The 19262-nt window shown below is 44.4% G+C and overlaps 1 protein-coding gene across 2 annotated transcripts in view; it reads right to left on the minus strand.

Moving 5' to 3' along the window:
* The window catches only part of LOC308143749 (glycogen debranching enzyme-like), a 90398-nt gene that overhangs the window by 13975 nt on the left and 57161 nt on the right, over positions 1–19262 (minus strand). For both annotated transcript variants that reach the window (XM_080514660.1, XM_080514659.1), the window contains 9 exons: positions 18709–18864; positions 16114–16249; positions 15935–16032; positions 15742–15842; positions 15530–15664; positions 14618–14748; positions 13713–13849; positions 9038–9171; positions 7103–7245 (listed from right to left, as the gene is read on the minus strand). In XM_080514660.1, the coding sequence (XP_080370786.1) occupies positions 7103–7245; positions 9038–9171; positions 13713–13849; positions 14618–14748; positions 15530–15664; positions 15742–15842; positions 15935–16032; positions 16114–16249; positions 18709–18864 (1171 nt within the window). The remainder of the gene's footprint in view (positions 1–7102; positions 7246–9037; positions 9172–13712; positions 13850–14617; positions 14749–15529; positions 15665–15741; positions 15843–15934; positions 16033–16113; positions 16250–18708; positions 18865–19262) is intronic.

The raw sequence follows: 19262 nt of genomic DNA on the forward strand, positions 1-19262 counted from the left end.
GCAACAACGCTGTCAGCTTCATTAACTCCAACAGCACTGTCAGCCGCAACGATACTGTCACCTCCGTCAGCAGCAATAACACCATCAGCTCTGTCAGCAGCAACAACAGTCAGCTTCATCAGCTCCATCAGCACTGTCAGCAGCAACAAAACCATCAGCTTCGTAAGGACTGTCAGCAGCAACAACACCATCAACTCCGTGAGCTCCATCAGCATTGTCAGCAGCAACAACACCATCAGCTCTATCAAGAGCAACAATACCATCAGCTCTGTAAGCACCGTCAGCAGCAACTTCATCTCCAGCAACATCTGGACCAGCAGTTATCTCGATGTCGCTCACTAGTTTAACTCCTCAGTTGATCAGGAGTTTATCCTGAGCCATGCTACATGCTACATGCTAAACATGATAAAGAGACAGATCCTTGAACTAAATGACAACGGAGAAGTAAATCCAAATATACTATGGGACACCTTAAAAGCTGTCATAAGAGGAACATTTAAATCTCTTTGTACAGCAATCAAGAAGGCTAAAAAATCTACTTTCACTTAACTTGAAAAAAAATTAAAAGAATTGGAGAAGCAACACAGTGAAAATCAGAATGACCAGATAATGAGCCAAATTAAAGATATCAGAAACCAAATCTCAAACATTTATAAAGAAGAACAGGAGAAAAAATAAAAATGTTTAAGGCAGTCTTACTATGAAGTAGGCCCTAAAGCAACAAAATTATTAATACGGGAAAAACAGATCTCACAGTCAATTTACAAAATATTTGACCCTAGTACAGGACAAACACATAGCGATCTAGATCAAATTGATAAGGTATTCCAGACTTACTACAAAACATTGTACTCACAACTCACAAAATAACAAGGAGCAAACTAGAAAATTCCCGCGGAAATTTTATTGTGCCTGGCACCTGCCGCCCCCTGCTGCCGAGCGAGGCCACGGCGGGGTCAAAAATACGTGGAAACCATGTGACTAGCTAGTGATTCTCGATCGCAGCACCACCCCGAGGTCACCCTCCAAATTTCAGCTCATTTGAACAAACTTGTTAGCATGCGATGCTAACACCTAAAAGTGATTTAAGTACGTGGAAACCATGTCATTAGCTAGTGATTCTTGATCGCAGCACCCCCATGAGGCCACCCTCCAAATTTCAGCTCAATTGAACAAACTTTTTAGCATGCTAATTGGCACGCTAACAAGTGTTGATGCTACGGCAATAGCATCAGCATTAAAATGCATTGAAAAGTATGCTGCCTAAGATACTCTATGTGTGTGAGCACTGTGTGGTCAACCATCATGTTACTGGTCCAGCCAATCAGGGGAGCCGTGTGTGTTGCCAGGCAGATTTGCTGCTTGAGTCTGTGACGTCATCCTGATTAGGTGCAGCTTGTGTGAAATGGAGTTTGCTGAGTCACCCACATGAGCAAAAAAGCACAAACGCAGGTCCTGAACAACTGCTTATAGTTGGAGAACCGTGACACTTGGGTGAAAAATTCCTTCACCGTGGGCGTCGGGAGAAGTTGAAGGACGTGCGGTGTGGTTTTCGTGTGCTCACGAGGTTCCGTCTCCCCGTGAGGACTTGAAACAAATGGCAGAACTTTGGGGATTTGGGGAGAAAATGACTCGTCAAAATGTATTGGCGCGGATGAGACAGAATCCTGCGCTCCCTATCAATTAAGTCCCCTGGAGGGAGAACCGTGTCTCTCTGAGACAAAAGTGGCCCCTCGTGAGAAGCACAAGGCCTGTAGCTACATTTTGATGTATAATATGTTGAGAAAGACGAAGAAATGTGGCCGTGGCGACGAGATAAAAAGTTTTTTTTTTTTGGAAAACGGCAGTTTCTCTCCCTCTAGCCGAAATCTCCCCCTCTAACTTTTCCAATACACACCCATACAAAACTGGAAGAATGAGGGAAAACTTGATGACATTTGAAGGCTCACAGTTTAAAATTGTTGAAACTTTTGGAATTTCTGAGGACATATGTGAATAGAAGACAAGTGCGGCAACGTTTTAAGAGTAAGTTGGAGTCTGTAGCTGAAAATGTGGCGACGTGATGTGGCGTGGAAAAAGTGTGGGGCTTTTTTCTGTTTTTTTCTCAGCTTCCATGTAAAGCGGATGGGATATTCTTCGCCGTTTTTTACGTGTTGTTCGTAAACCGTTTGCAATATCCATAATCCGAATAGAAGCACACGATTCCCGATAATTGCGCACATTTTGATATATCATTGTGTACGTACTCTAAACGGTGCGGGACTAGTAGTCCTGCAAACTTTGTTGGCAGAGGAAGAATAATAATATTTTTTTAAAAACGGCGTTTTCCCAGGATTGTAATAATTGTGCGACGCCTTTTAAAGAGGCAGGCACAATTAATTTAAAAAAAACGGCGCTTTCCCAGGATTGTAGTAATTGTGCGACGCCTCTTACAGAGGCAGGCACAATTAATTAAAACTTTCTTAAATTCATTGGACTTGCCATCAATTGGAGAACATCAAAATAAATACCTAATGTCCAAGGTCACAGAACAGGAACTCGTGAACGTACGAAAAAAACAAAAAATAGCAAGACCCCTGGAACTGATGGCCTACCGGCTGAGTGGTATAAAACTTTTAGAGAAGAATTGATTCCAGTCCTCCAAAAATCGTTTAACTATACAATGGAGAAAATGTCTACCCCTCCCTCGTGGAATGAGGCCATTATTTCAATTATACCCAAAGAGGGAAAGAATAAAGTGTTGTGTAGCTCCTACAGACCTATATCAATCCTAAATCAAGATTATAAACTGTACACCTCTATTATCTCTAGAAGATTGGACTCTTTCACTTCTGAACTAATTAATGAAGATCAAACCGGTTTTGTTCGAGGTCAGAGGACAGACACAAGATAATATACGACGCTCTCTGCATATCATACAGAATATTCATCATAATAAATTAGGGGCTGTGTTGGTTAGTCTTGATGCTGAAAAAGCTTTTGACCGTGTTAATTGGGAATATGTATTTGTGGTCTTAGAACGATTTGGCTTTGCTGAGAATTCAATTAATAGTTTTAAAGCTTTGTATTCAGCTCCAACAGCACGTATTAAAATAAATGGACGCCTGACTGACCGTATTAAATTGGAGAAATCTACACGGCAAGGATGTCCTCTTTCACCAACCCTTTTTGCATTTTATATTGAACCTCTAGCACAAGCAATCAGAGAAAATGATAATATTCAAGGAATCGTGGTCAATAAAGTAGAAAATAAAATAGCACTTTATGCTGACGATGTTTTGGTACATGTCACCAACCCAGATGTATCCCTTTGCAATCTTTATGATATCCTCCACACAGTTAGTTCACTCTCAGGATATAAACTAAATATGCAAAAAACACAATTATTAGCATTTAATTATAATCCATCTCAAGAACTAAAGCAAAAATTTCCGGTCGTTTGGTCTCATAAGAAAATAAAATATCTCGGGGTGTGGTTAACGCATAATCCCATTGACTTGTATAACGAGAATTATGACACAATTAATACAAAGATTAGAGAAGACCTTAAACACTGGTCAACATTTCTCACAAGTTTTAATGCAAGGATTCAAACTATCAAGTAAGCAGTTTTACCTCGGCTTCTGTATTTGTTTACCGGTAAAAATCCCAGCAAGTCAGTTTCATGAATGGGACAAACAGATTTCACGTTTTATCTGGAGAGGGAAGAAGCCACGGATTAGGTATGATACAAAAATCATTAGTAAAGAAAGAGGCGGGATGTCACTACCTAATCTCAGAAATTACTACCTCTCGGCACAAATGAAAACTGTAATTCTTTGGTGTGATGATAAATATGGGGCCAGATGGAAAGAGATGGAAATAAATTGTAAAAACGTCCCAGTGAAAGCAATGATTGGAGACCGTAAATTAGCAGTTACTCTTCAGAATGATTTGAACCCCATGGTGTCTCATACTTCGTCCATTTGGTTTGATGTCATGAAGCAGCTGAATTTGTTAACTGAAATAAGGAAGTTTAGGTGGGTTGCCTATGACTCTGATTTTATGGCAAACACTATGGACTTTGGGTTTAAACAGTGGGTTGGTGGGGGGATCACTGCCTACTGTACAACAATGGAAAAAAGCATACTACAAAGTTTTCAAACACTAAGAGAAAAATACAAACTGGAAAAGGGTGATTTTTTTAGATACCTACAACTACGCCACTACTTCCTTAAAGAAATTGATGGAGACAATACAGATACAGAACTCAATGAAATAGTACAGTTGATCACGCAAATATACACTGGTAGTTACACACCCAAATCCATCATTTCAAAATTGTATCAAGGAGTTGCAGCGGACAAGGGAACCTCCACCAACTACATTGAAGAGAAATGGGACAAGGAGTTGTGTCATGCAATAACCACGGAACAGTGGAACAATATGTGTAAGACTGTGATGTCAACATCATGCTCTGCGGACTGGCGTGAATTTTGCTGGAAAAACCTGGTCCGTTTTTTCATTACTCTAAAACTGAAATCTTATCAAACAACATCTACCCCGCTATGTTGGAGGTCCTGTGGTGGTTCTGAGGCACACCACTATCATATTTTTTGGAACTGTCCTAAAATTAAAGCATATTGGGAAAATATTTGGAAAATCATACAAGAAATTCTCAGTCTACAGATCCCATTCACTTGTATGACACTCTATTTAGGTGATATACCAGAAACAATTACGGGAACTGATAGATATCTGTTGAATATTTTTGCTGCAGCAGCGAAAAAAGCCATCACTCGCAAATGGTTACAAGTCGACCCTCCCACAGTGGATAATTGGCTTGAAATCATAAAGGACATACACGAGATGGAAAGATTGACTTTTGTTTTAAGATTGCAGACGTATATTTACTCTTCAAAATGGACGGTGTATCCGAACAAATAATTGCTATCATGTATAGATAACTGATGTATGCTGGCACCTCATTACCCATTTACGTTCCATAGTGGTTCATTACAACAGATACAAGATTATTGTTACATGAATGCTGCTTAATGTTGATCAATGTGTATATGCTTGACAACTCTGCCTTATGTGGAAAACTGTTCAATAAAAATTGAGTATAAAAAAAAAAAGACACAGATCCTGTCATTCCCAGCAGCTCTGTCTACAGCAGCATAGCAGAGCATAGCGCAGAGACGCAGTCTCACAGCAGATGATCAAATGGTTACCAAATTTTATCTATTAATTTGTGTTCTGTGACACATTTTGCCCCTTTTTTCATGTTACACAAAACAAAGTTCTCCATTTCAATTGGATTTATCTTTGGTGTCTGCATCACACTTCTTTGACTGTTCGACAGTGTAGAGATTTCTTACCTAATAAGGATCACTACGTACCATTAATGTAGTATTTGGCACTTTGGTTATTGATAATGATTAATGATGATGATTAATTACTGCTACTTTTTAACCTACTTTCTGCAGTGGAAACGGGTACCGGATTTGGCTCAGGTTGCGCTTTGTCGTACCGCTCCGTAAGGCTCCATTCTGTCCCTGCACAACACGGCTTTTGTTTGTGACAGAATGCCTGGTGTTGTTACATAGAGCCACATTGGACCAGGTTGGGCCACATTAGCCCCGTTTCCAACGCACAAAAAATGCGTGAATGGACCATTACGGTACAGGTTTCCACCGCAAGAATTACCCTCCGTACCCCTCCGTCGGGGTACTCTGTTGGGGTACCTGGGACCATGGAACGGGTCTGAGCTTGAGGAGCCATCTGCTGATTGTTCACTAATTTACTACATGCCCTCAGTATTTTAATATGTCGGCTGTATGAGTCGTGGTCAGCTTTGCACTGTTTTTTTTTCTTTTCTTTTCTTTGCTACTCAACTTTCTTGTTGGTCGTGAAAGAGTGGATATGGGGCAAGGGGAGACCGGGGCTCGGGACTTTGCATCGGGTCTGTGCTGCCGGGTGCACCATGCTGGGTCTGTCTTTGCATCGCGTCCGACATTTCTGTTCAAACACGATGCAGCAACGGTCAGCGTTCTGTTCAAACACTGTCAGCGCCATCACGCTATCGCGTTTGAACAAAAAGCTCAGACACGATGCACCGCGTCCATGCTGCCGGTCGCGCTCCACAGACCGTGGCTCCAGTGCGCCACGGTCTGTCTTTACATCATGTCCAAGCTGTCTGTTTGCAGCATCGCGTCCGTACTGCCGGTTGCCTCCATGTTCCGGCGTGGAGCTGCCGGAGTGAGACCGGCGGCAGGGTGAAATTTCAGCAGAAAGCTAAGGGCTCCCGTGTCCCGGTGCAGCGCACTGGCGCGGCTCTGTGCCACAGCCAGCCGGGCGCGCTTGAGTATGGGGCAAGTTATCAGGGCATTGGCTCTCCAACACTGAAGTTGCAGCTGCAGCTCTGAGGCTGTAAAAAATAAAAGTTAACAAAACAACTAGTGCAAAGTTAAGGATGCAAACAACAACAACAACAACAGAGGATTCATGAGGTCCAGGTCTGCCACCTGGCTGAGACAACTGTTGTAATGTCACATATCTGCGGAGCTGTAAGCCCCGCCTACTTTTTAACCTATTACCACCAGATTTAGCTCCGGTTACGCTTTGCCGTACCGCTCTCTAAGGCTCCATTCCATCCCTGCACTTTTTGTGCAGTGGAAACACACCAATAGGGTTGCTCCAATGCTCCTTGTTAACTTCAATCTTCTTTAAATGAATAAAGCGCTGAAAAGCAAACACCTGCAGGAAATCACAGGGAGCGCATCGTGACCCAGACTGAAACACATTACTTTGAATGTGTTGTGTTTAACATGAAATAAAGGGCAGGGCGTGTGACTGAACATGGATCAATAGATTATATATGGTGTTCACTGCAGACTGTGAGGCTGGTGAAGGTAGGTTGAAGAAACGTATAACATTTATGTATCTTTTGTCTTTGGAGATTAAACTTGACTTTGTGACATTTACTGGTATCAGTACTTTGTATTGGCAAGTAGCTCAAGATTAGTACTCGTACTCGTCTTTTAAAAAAGTGGAATAGGTGCATCGCTGCCCATGACTGTTTCACCTCTAATGTCCTCTCAGTGGAGATGAAGGGACCAACCTGCTGCCAGGGTCATGTAGCTCTGCTCCGCCACGTCCAGGCGAGGGGACAGGTTGAGGTGGGTCCAGCTGTGACCTGGTCCACACATCTGCACTGAGCCCAACGCCAGCTGTTTGACCAGGCTGGAACCATTCTGCACAAAACTGTGGACATGGGAGGGGACGAGCAGGAAGGGACAGGATGGGACAGGACATGACGGGACAGGAAGGGGATGGGAGGGGACAGGAGGGGACGAGATGGAAGGGAAGGGAAGGGAAGGGAAGGTGAGGGGAGGGGGATGAGGGGAGGGACGAGACGGGAGGGAAGGGAAGGGAAGGGAAGGAATAGGAGGGGAGAGAAGGGGAGGGAAGGGAAGGAACAGAAGGGAAGGGAAGGGAAGGGAAGGGGACGGGACAGCATTTTAATAACACAACCCACCTCTTTCTCGTTTACAACCCGCCTTGTTCTCATTGACAACCTGCCTCGTTCGGAACCCGCCTCGTTCTCGTTCCCAACCCGCCTTGTTCACAACCTTCCTCGTTCACAACCTTCCTCGTTCACAACCCAGAGTCGTTCACAACCCACCTCGTTCACAACCCAGAGTCGTTCACAACCCACCTCGTTCACAACCCAGAGTCGTTCACAACCCACCTCGTTCACAACCCAGAGTCGTTCACAACCCACCTCGTTCACAACCCAGAGTCGTTCACAACCCACCTCGTTCACAACCCAGAGTCGTTCACAACCCACCTCGTTCGGAACCCGCCTCGTTCTCATTCACAACCCTCCTCGTTCACAACCCTCCTTGTTCACAACCCTCCTCATTCACAACCCACCTCGTTCACAACCCACCTTGTTCACAACCCTCCTTATTCACAACCCAGAGTCGTTCACAACCCTCCTTGTTCACAACCCTCCTCGTTCACAACCCACCTTGTTCACAACCCTCCTCGTTCACAACCCTCCTCGTTCACAACCCTCCTCGTTCACAACCCACCTTGTTCACAACCCTCCTCGTTCACAACCCACCTTGTTCACAACCCTCCTCGTTCACAACCCAGAGTCGTTCACAACCCACCTTGTTCACAACCCTCCTCGTTCACAACCCTCCTCGTTCACAACCCAGAGTCGTTCACAACCCTCCTCATTCACAACCCACCTCGTTCACAACCCACCTTGTTCACAACCCTCCTTATTCACAACCCAGAGTCGTTCACAACCCTCCTTGTTCACAACCCTCCTCGTTCACAACCCACCTTGTTCACAACCCTCCTCGTTCACAACCCTCCTCGTTCACAACCCTCCTCGTTCACAACCCTCCTCGTTCACAACCCTCCTCGTTCACAACCCACCTTGTTCACAACCCTCCTCGTTCACAACCCAGAGTCGTTCACAACCCACCTTGTTCACAACCCTCCTCGTTCACAACCCAGAGTCGTTCACAACCCGCCTCGTTCTCGTTCACAACCCTCCTCGTTCACAACCCACCTTGTTCACAACCCTCCTCGTTCACAACCCAGAGTCGTTCACAACCCTCCTCGTTCACAACCCTCCTCGTTCACAACCCAGAGTCGTTCACAACCCGCCTCGTTCTCGTTCACAACCCTCCTCGTTCACAACCCAGAGTTGTTCACAATCCAGAATCATTCACAACCCTACCTTTAAACCATACTCTCTGTGATGGGACTGCAGCTTTTGGTAACCCACTACTCTCAACATGTATCCTGATACATCTACTTATGGCTCAATATTTTCACCATTACTGAAATGGTGAAACAAACAAGTTCAGTTTGATTTCACTTCTTTTCAACTGCTTTTAATCCTGCAAACATGTTTTTAACTCATCTTGGTCTTCAGGTGTTAGTCAATGGAGAATCAATGCGAGAACCACTGAATAGTAAACCATTAGTGACACCAGTAGTAGGAGAGAGTCAATGAAAACAGTAAGAAGCCAACCTGGACATTTTCTTGAACACAATGTTGAGAGCAGTGGTGTAGGCTCCCTGGATGATGGCATCAAAATACGATGGCACCAGGTCACGAGGGAGAAGCTTCAGGTAACCAAACATGGCCTCCAACCAGCGACCCACCTGGAGGTGAAACAATGAGTCAAGTCATGGCTCCGCTCAGCGAGACTACCTGCTGGACACTGAGGGTCAGTCAGACCTGAGTGAGTGAGTGAGTGAGTGAGTGAGTGAGGGAGCCAATGAACAGATGGATGAATTAATGAATGAATGAATGGATGGATGAATGGATGAATGCGTGCATGAATTAATGAATGGCTTATTTCGGTTACAGTTTCTGTGCAAAAATTGAATTTTTCTGCATTCAGTTCATTAATAGTTCTTTTAAGTTAACACACTCGTGTGTTTTTGTTTTTGTTCTGTAGCTGAAATGGTTCCAGGCTGAAATTGAAGCTTATTTTTGCTGACGTGAAAAATCCATAAAGTTCCCCAGGACACCAGTGATACAAGAAAAAAAAATGAAAAGACTAAACATAAGAGAATACAGAAGAGAGAAAAAATGTAAATGCATACATATAGAATATAACAAAAGTAATACAAGAGAAAAACAAAAATATCAGAAATCATTTTTCCATTAATTATTGTACTTTATAATGTTTTTTTGAAGATTTATAAAATTTTAAGTCATTACAAAGTCCATTCCATAAAATGTCTGCCAGAAAGGAAACATTTCTATTTAACATGGTTCTTCTCAGACTTCATCTTTCAAAAACACACAATACTCTTAAATCATCTTCTTAATTTAAAAAAAAGCTGTGGGAAGACTTTTCTTCTTCACTTGAAATAGTATTTCTAATGCTCAAAATATACAGTATATCTGAATTTTAAGATACACAAGTCTATGAACAGTTTATTAGTGTTTTCTCGAAAGGAAGCTTTATTTATTATTTGAATAATTATTTTCTGGAGTTTAATGACGGTCTATATGTGTTCTATATGTATTTCCTCAAACCTCAACACAATATGTCATATATGGCATAATAAGTGAGAAATACAATAAGCGCAAACATTTCTTGTTCAAAAAGTTGTTTGTTTTATAAATAATACCAATAGTTCAAGATCATTTATTTTCTATTTATTCTATATGTGACTTCCAGCTGAGTTTATAATTGAGGATTACCCCCGGGAATTCAGTCTCTCTTTCAATTCTTTCTCCATTTAGGATGAACTGGATGTCACAATTTGTCCAAGTCCCACCAAACACCATAAACTTAGTTTTATTTTCATTTAATGATAACTTATTAATATCAAAATAGTGGGAGTTGAGAATAGTGGGTTATTTTCTACAGTTGTCAACAGTTGTTTACTGTCTGATTCAGAGCAATATAAAGTTGTATCATCTGCAAATATTCTACATTTCAATTTATTAAATATTGTACAGATGTTATTTACATAAAGTATAAATAATTTAGATCCCAATTGTTGAATAATTATTTTATATTTCTTGTAACACCGTATTAAGTGTGTTGATGTAACTGAACACATTATGCATGATGATTGGACGAGTGTAATGTAATAACTCACAAATGTTTTTCACAAATGTTTTTTAAAATGAAGAAACCATCTGGAGCAAAGGTAACCGTGTCCTCGGAAGAGCAGAGTGACCATGAAAAAGCATAGAGTGGACAGATAAGGGATACTATTAAGTTCAAAGAACAGGAACAGGTGCAAGAAAGCCCCCCCCCCCCCCCCCCCCCCACGTGATAAGTTCGAGGACACCACTAAAAATGCAGAGTGGACATCATTAAAAAATGCAGAGTAAGCAGAAGAAGACAAAGCTGAGTCTCTTTTGAACATGCCGACGGACACTATGGTTATCTCCAGATGGTCAGAGGAAAGTCCCTTTGAAGGTGCCGACGGAAGCCCCGCTTATTTCTAGGTAGTCAGATAAAAAAGTGTGAAACACCTGGCAGATCAAAGGGGGTAGGACCCTCAGAATGTGTATATAAGGACTGAACCAAACGAACGATCTTTGTGTCTCTTGGTTGACCGGGGGCTCCGAGTTTTAGAAATAAAACTCTTTTTGCATCCAGATCTCGTCTCCCAGCCTGTTTTCTTTGTTTGTAGACTAGCTGAGTACCAGTATAGTTAGAGAATTATTAATTTGTGTTCGTGGAAGATTTCTGACATCGCAGTACTTGGCCCTGGACAGCACTCCATCAAAAAATCCACGACACAATACAGAACTTTGTGGAACACCACACATCACTTTTATAATGTGACACTGTATTATTAATATTACATTCTGATACCTATCATCTAAATAGCTTCTTATCCAGTTTAGTGTCACACCTCTTATGCCATAATGATCCAGTTTCTGCAGATGTAAGAAGGTTAATGGTGTCGAATGCTTTACGTAGATCAATAAAAAACACCTACAGTTTTGTCTCTTGTCTACCACTGTAGCTCTTTTCTCTACCATCCCAGCTTAAGAAGTGGATCCTGAGCGCTTATTGATGGTCGCTCAATAACTCATATTTATCCATGAAACCATACATTCTACTTACAAAATATTTTTTGAGTATTTTTTAAACCTGAGGTAGCAAAGACACAGGTCTGTAATTTGATAATACATGTTTGTCACCATGTCTATAGATTGAGACCAATTTATCCATTTTCATCCTGTCTAGAAAAATACCAGTCTGAAATGATTTGTTGCATGTACTGTAAGTGAAGAGTTTAGGACTCTCTCCAATTTACTTCTTTAATCCATAATGTAGACATTTTACTTTACTTTCAGTACTTACATGTTACTTTCAGACCACTTCTGATACGTCACTCTCACAGACTGCACCAAGGAACATGTATGGAATTAAAACTGTGCCATCAGATTCTGAATTTGAATTTCTAACTCTGAATTTTTTTACCATCAAAATCAGACTTTGAATTTTAAAAGGTGTCTAATTTCAAGTACGTATCTTTTTTTGCTTCTGATTTTTCTTCAACAGCTAAAAATATTCAGTGTGTAAAAATTCAATGTGTCTAAAAATTCAGCTGCAAAAAATATTCAGCTGTAAAAAAATTCAACTGCAAAAAAAATTCAGCTGCAAAAACAAATTCAGCTGCGAAAAATTCAGCTGCAAAAGAAATTCGCTGAAAAACAGCCAGAATATCTGTGCCATCAGGACGATGCAATCGATACCTGTCTCATTCACCCAACATCCAATCAAGGGAAGCTTTGTTGGTCACATGACAACTGCAACAACACTGGGCCAATCAGCCGTGGCGGCCAGCGGTAGTGATGGCGCTTTGGTGAGTATTTGCCATTTATGTCTGTAAATTCTGCATGAGACATTACCCCACACATTGCAAATCACCAGAAGTTATAAAACAACATATGTGGCAAACTTTTAAGGATGTGTGAAAATGTTTTCAAAGAAATTACATTTACTAATTTTAACAAACATAACCAGGTCAAGGTGATGGTGGTGCTAGAAGCACTATTGCAGGGGTTGGTTAAACCGTCAATGACCTGGTTATGTTTGTTAAAATTAGTCAATGTAATTTCTTTGAAAACATTTTCACACATCCTTGGCTATTGTTGCATGTTGGAGCTATCAGGCATGTTGGCCATTGGGCACACTGGGGCTAAATGGTCGCATTGGCCATTGGGCACGTTGGGGCTATTGGGCTTGTTGGCTACTGGGCATGTTGGCTATAGGGCGTGTTGGGGCTGTCGAGCATGTTGGGGCTATCGGGCGTGTTGAGGCGATCTGGTGTGTTGGGGCGATCAGGCATGTTGGCTGTCGAGCTCAGGCGCATTGGCTATCAGGCTCGGGTGCGTTGGCTATCAGGCGTGTTGGCTATCAGGTGTGCCGGCATCCTGCTGCTGTGCTGGCACACTTCCTGTTCCGGCTGTGGGCCACGACGTTCCAGGACGTTTTCAGGTCCGGTGTTCCAGATCCCAGACTCTGTGGCTTGGTGTCTCACCTCAGCTCGATTGCTACTCAGGCTCTTTCCTGTTGATACTGGGCAGCCGGGGACAAACCGGGCTGACTCCGTCATCTGCTGTTTGTGCTCTCTCTCGTTTCCCGCCTGGCAGGCAGTGGGAGGCGCCACAGCTCACACTCTCTGACGCTCTGACGTTTGTCAGACCTCAGTGAAACAATCAGCTGGACACAGTGTTCAGGGTCATTGACTCATGGACAGAAAATATATTGAGACATTTTGAACCCTAGCTGCTTGAGAACTCCATAGATATAAGACGTGGTTTAACTATTAAATCTTAGTGAGATCTAGAACTCAATCTAGATGTAGAACTTGATCTCACTAAGAGAACTTGAGCCTTGCATGGCTGCAGCCTCCAAAGGTGTGTGAATGTGTGTGTGAATGGGTGAATGCAATGAGCTATGTAAAGCTTTGGGGCTGCTTATGCAGCTATAAAGCGCTATATTTAGATGTAGTGATCTCTGTGAAGTTCAGAGAGAGGAGCTGTTGTACTGCTGGTGTGTGATGCTCATTAGCCACTGACTTCACTTTGCTTTAACTCATCCCACATGTTTGAAACATCCATCTGACCACTGGTGGAGCTTTGATTCAGTGTCGATTTAGTTTGAGATGCGCCGGGACCAGTCTTTATGTGATGTGGTTGTTCGTGATGAGCCCACCTGCTCCACAGTGCCCCCCTGAGCCAGCAACCTGTTGACAGTGTAGTCCAGGATCCAGTCTCCTTGTCTCAGGTTTTCACAGAACGGATGCTGAAGGTCATTACGAGGACGAAGCTCCGCCATCACCGACATCAGGCCTGAAGAGGAGAACAGACTGAATGATGATCATGGATCATATCTCTTTGTCCCCTTTCAAAGTCCTCTGGGGTCCTGGACCATCTGGGTCTTCCTCCAGAGCAGACCAGAGTCCTGCACCACCTGGGTCCTCCTCCAGACCAGACCAAAGTCCTGGACCACCTGGGTCCTCTTCCAGACCAGACCAGAGTCCTGCACCACCTGGGTACTCCTCCAGACCAGACCAGAGTCCTGCACTACCTGTGTCCTCCTCCAGAGCAGACCAGAGTCCTGCACCACCTGGGTACTCCTCCAGACCAGACCAGCGTCCTGGACCACCTGGGTCCTCCTCCAGACCAGACCAGAGTCCTGGACCACCTGGGTCCTCCTCCAGGCCAGACTAGAGTCCTGCACTACCTGTGTCCTCCTCCAGACCGGACCAGAGTCCTGGACCACCTGTGTGGTCCCCCCCAGAAGGAGCTGCCTGGTAAGCCTATGGTGGGAGATCACCAGGGGGTGGTGGGGGGTGGAGGAGTCTCTGCTGATGGAGCAACAATCTGCAGACAAAACTCATTCCAGCCACTGGTGTCCTCCATCTTTCAGTCATAGCTACCTCCACCCTCCCCAGTGAGGGAGAAGGTGGAGAGGAGCAGTAACAGAGATATTAACTATGGTGGACAGAGATGGTTCCTGCAGTCGCAAGCTGAGGTGCGTGGGCAGGTGGAGGTGGAGGACGATGCAGAAAAGATCAGATGTGAGGAAGATGGAGGACGAGTGACAAGTCTCAATACCTTGCAAGCCTCCGTAGACGAGGGACGACCAGCCAGGGACGTGGTAGCAGCCCCGTCCTTCCTGCTGCTCCTGGGGGTGGCAACGGAACAGCAGCACATTGAAGTCAGCCAGAGTAAGTCGGGAGAACCATCTGAGGAGGAACACACACCGAGGTTCTGCCAGAGCCATCAAACTGAACACAGCCACAAGCATTCAGCAGGTTCTGCTCTGAGAAACAGTGAAAACTAGCAGCAGGGTCTGGTTGAAGACTCATTTGCTCTTTTAAAATTATGAATGTATGTTCTGGAATATTATTTTAAAGAGTAAAGGTTCATTGCTCTGATAACTTTCAACAAACGGTTCACAAGATGTTGTTCTTCTCCCCATGCTGGTCAAGAACTCTCACTGTCAGAATGAAGTTTTAAATATGTTTGCAACTCTGGACAAATACAAAGTGTGATAACAATGATCAAGATCTAAACGTGGAGTCCAGACTCAGTTCTACTGAGTTTTGATTTACTTAAATTTAGTCTAAAGCTGAGGTGTCAAACATTAGGCCTGTGGTCCAGAATGGCTCAAGATGACAACAAGAGGATCCAAGCTACCGAGCCAGAGAGAAAATGCTCAAGGACTTAACAGACTTTGGAACACATTTCTTCAGAGTTTGGGACACGGGCTGACTTCTGGTGATGCTAACATGAAAGCTACTGCAGCTACCTGGTCGCTAGCACACGCTCGCCTCAAAGGCATACGGTGAGTTTGTAAAAATGCAACAGGAGTCTTTTTCTGGACATTTCACTGGAGTTATTTTTAGCCGTAATTGTTTGACGTGGTGAAAATATTCACACATTCCTCATGTATACTGTGGAACACAACAGAGAAAACCATCAAGTTGAATCAGCTGAAGGTGGTGGATTTGAAGGCATACGCACGTGGCTGCAGGCTGGGCCAGCACCGCTGGGGAGTCCTGTCCAGGCAGACTGTGGGTCTGGGACTGAGGACTGAACTGAAGCAGCTCGAGCCTCAGGGCATCCACATGCTGCTGGGTGGTGGAATCCAGAGCCGCTCTGGTGAGAACAAGTCCAAACACTGGTCAAATAGACAAGAAACACCACAGTTCTGTTTAGTCCATCTGGATATTCACCTGAAGATGATCACGTAACCGGGAGGCAACTTCTCCAACACCATCTCTTGATTAGCAATAGCATGCTGTCTGTTTCTGATCTCCACTTCACTGTCCTGCAGCTATGACAGATTACAACATACTTTATGTAATCTGGATTATTAATCCTCTCATCTCATGACTCTGAGGAGGATTTAAGAGAAGATTGTATTACCTGGATGTGTTCTCTAATCACTATCTTCCATTTATTGACTCCATTGTCAGAGGTGTTGACAATGGTCACAGCTTCCAACAGCACCTCCTGGATCTGACCTGTGACCAGAGGAAAGAGTCCAGGTCAGCAGCAGGTCCTCTCTGAAGGTCTGGACCAGGCCCTGCTTGTTGGACCCTCACCTAGTATGAAGATGGAGGGAACGTCTGTCTCTGGACTCCTGGATGCCCTCCGAACCACAGCTACCACTGACCGGTGAGAATAGGGACAGTGTCTGGTCACCACAACCACGTCTCCATCCAGCTGCCTCACATCCACCTGCATCAAGAGGACATGTTAGACCGGGGGCAAGGCCTCTGCACCAAGGGCAAGGTCCCAGCACCAAGGGCAATACCTCCATACCAAGGGCAAGGCACCAGGAGTATGGCCTCTTTGAGAGGGACTGTGTAGGATCTGTGGAGAGTAGAGGGTCTGTAAAGGGTGGAAGATGGCGGGTCTGTGGAGGGTCAGTAGAGGGTGGAGGATGGAGGGTCTGTGGAGGGTCAGTAGAGGGTGGAGGATGGAGGGTCTGTGAAGCGTGGAGGGTCAGTAGAGGGTGGAGGGTCTGTGTAGGGTGGACAGTCTGTAGAGGGTGGAGGATGGAGGGTCTGTCAATGGTCTGTAGAAGGTGGGGGATGGAGGGTCTGTGGAGAATGGAGGGTCTGTTGAGGGTGGAGAATAATGTAGAGGGTGGGGGTCTATGGAGGGTCTGTAGAGGGTGGAGAACTGGATTTGTCACTAAAGAATGGTGAATCCGGTCGTCACTGTTCATCTGGTTTTCCTGAAATTTTTATTTTGGTGGTTGTTTATGCCTCATTCCACTCTGCAGCATGTGCTGATACAGTACGGCATGGGAGAGGATGGTATGGTACAGTATGGTATGGCATCGTATGGCTCAGTACAATATGGTACGTGATGGCACAATACTGCACAATATGTTACGTAACAGTACAAGATGGTACGGGACGTACAGTACAATGCAGTATGGTAAGGTACAGTACGTTGCAGTATGGCATGGGATGGTACAGTACAGTATAGTATGGTACAGGATGGTACAGTAGGGTAAGGTACGGTACAGTACCTTACAGTATGGTACGGGATGGTACAGTATGGTACAGTACAGTATGCTAAGGGACAGTACGATGCAGTATGAATACAGTATGGTAAGGTATGGTACAGTACAGTGTAGCCACGGTTCCACCGCGCAGTACATACTGGAGCGGGGCGGAGGGGGAGGTTACAGTACAGCAAAATGCACCCAGGCCCAACTCTGTCACGATGTCCCACCAAAGAAAGTTTGGTAAAATGGAGGCGGGGTTGTGAACGACTTGGGGACATTCCAGCGAAGATCACAGAAGCAGCAGCTTTACCCAGCCACAACTCTATGACCATTAGTCATTCTCTGTGACGTTCTCAGGCTGGTCTAATCTTGAATATCATGTTACTGTCTAGATAGAACTGCTCAGGCTGGTTTGATCTGGAAAATCATGTTACTATCTAGATAGAGCTGCTCAGGTTAGTTTAATCTAGAAAATAATGTTACTGTCGAGATCGAGCTGCTCAGGCTGGTTGAATCTCACAACAGTTGGAAAATATTTGGATCAGTGTGATAACTGCATGTAAACAATAACATGATGGTTTACGGCCAATGAAATGTTTAATTATTGCAGGCAAGTCCAGAGTGGCAATCGTCATGACCAATCAGCAGACGGCTGCATTACAATTCCTCCTCACAGACCTGTTCCTCGGTTTTAAGTATGAAGAAAATCACAGCCAGTGGTTGGAGTTTCTTCCCGTACCATCCACAACTTTTTCAGCTGGACCACGAGAAAACCCATTCCGACCTGCCATGTCCCACGTTCGTCCTGCGATGCCCTGACACAGAAAGTAACTGCGGCTTATGGTATGGTACAGTATGGCACGGTGTGGGAGGGGTTTCCCTGTGTCTCCACTGACAAAAGTTGTGGATGATACTAAAAAAACTGTAACTACCGGGTACAATTTTCTTCACCCCTCCATTGAGGTACCCAACACTGAGGAAGGGTCTCAGGAGGTGGAGCTACAATGCAGCCATCTGCTGATTGGTCAGTGCTGATTGTCACTCTGGACTTGCCCTCAATATTTAAACATTTCATTGACCATAAACCACCACCTGCATTTTAACTGTGCTCTCTGTGGTGGAACCACACAACAATGTTAGGTATGGGTACACTTTGCTTTGCCATACCATACTGTGTCATACCATACTGTACCATACCATACCATATTGTACCGTGTTGTACCATACCATATTGTACCATACCATGTACAATTGTACTATGCGGTGCTGTACCATACTTTACCATACTGTGCCATACTGACCCATGACACACCATACCATACCATACCATACCATACCATACCATACCATACCATATCATACCATACCATACCATACCGTGCTGTGACTTACCATAACATGTTGCACCATGCGGTCCTGTACCAGACCGTACATTACGATACTGTCGTACTGTGCCAACTCTCAGGCCCTGTTTACACCACAATGTTTTCAAGTCCAAATGCAGAATTTTGGAGTCCGTTTCCATGACAACAGTGCTCAAAGCCACTGAAAACACAAACGATATTTTTGAAAAACGGCACTGGGACTTTTTGACAATGCTCAGCTCCATCAGTGGTGTAAGCAGGCAACAACAACACTTTGTAGTGTGAAGGTGGTTTAAAGCACACGGCGGGAGGACCTGGGTGAAGCCCTCAGCAGAAAGCTGCTGGTGCAGGCTGTTGAGGCTCCGCCTCGCAGCTACAATCCCTGTCCTCAGGTGGGTTCCCTGGTGGTTCTCTGTGGGAGCGTCATGGTTCCAGCAGGCGTATGGAAGAGCTTCACTCATCCCACACATCTGAAACACACAGACAAAACTCATGTCAGAACAGGGACAAATAAGGGAAGGACATCGGATCTAAAAGTGCTTCTGTGGTGGACGAGGGAAGAACGCGAGAAGAACGAGTGAAGAATGGGAGTTGGATGCAGCTTCTTCCAACACACTCTGGTGTCCACTACAAATTGAAGTGAACTTTGTGCCACCTTGGTCATGGTGGCATGAGATTAGACGAGAGTAGTTTCACAGCTGTGATGTCTACATTTTAACGGCTTTCACTAAATGGTGGATGTTTTGGGGTCAGTTTTGCATTTTCTCCCGTCAACTTAGGTTGTAAAATGGCTCCTGGACGAAGATGAGCCATCCAGATGGGATTTTACGGTCACTCATACCTTATATGGAAGTTCCATGCATACCAT

Source organism: Blennius ocellaris, assembly GCF_963422515.1.
Source record: "Blennius ocellaris genome assembly, chromosome: 19".
Taxonomy (NCBI): Eukaryota; Metazoa; Chordata; class Actinopteri; order Blenniiformes; family Blenniidae; genus Blennius; species Blennius ocellaris.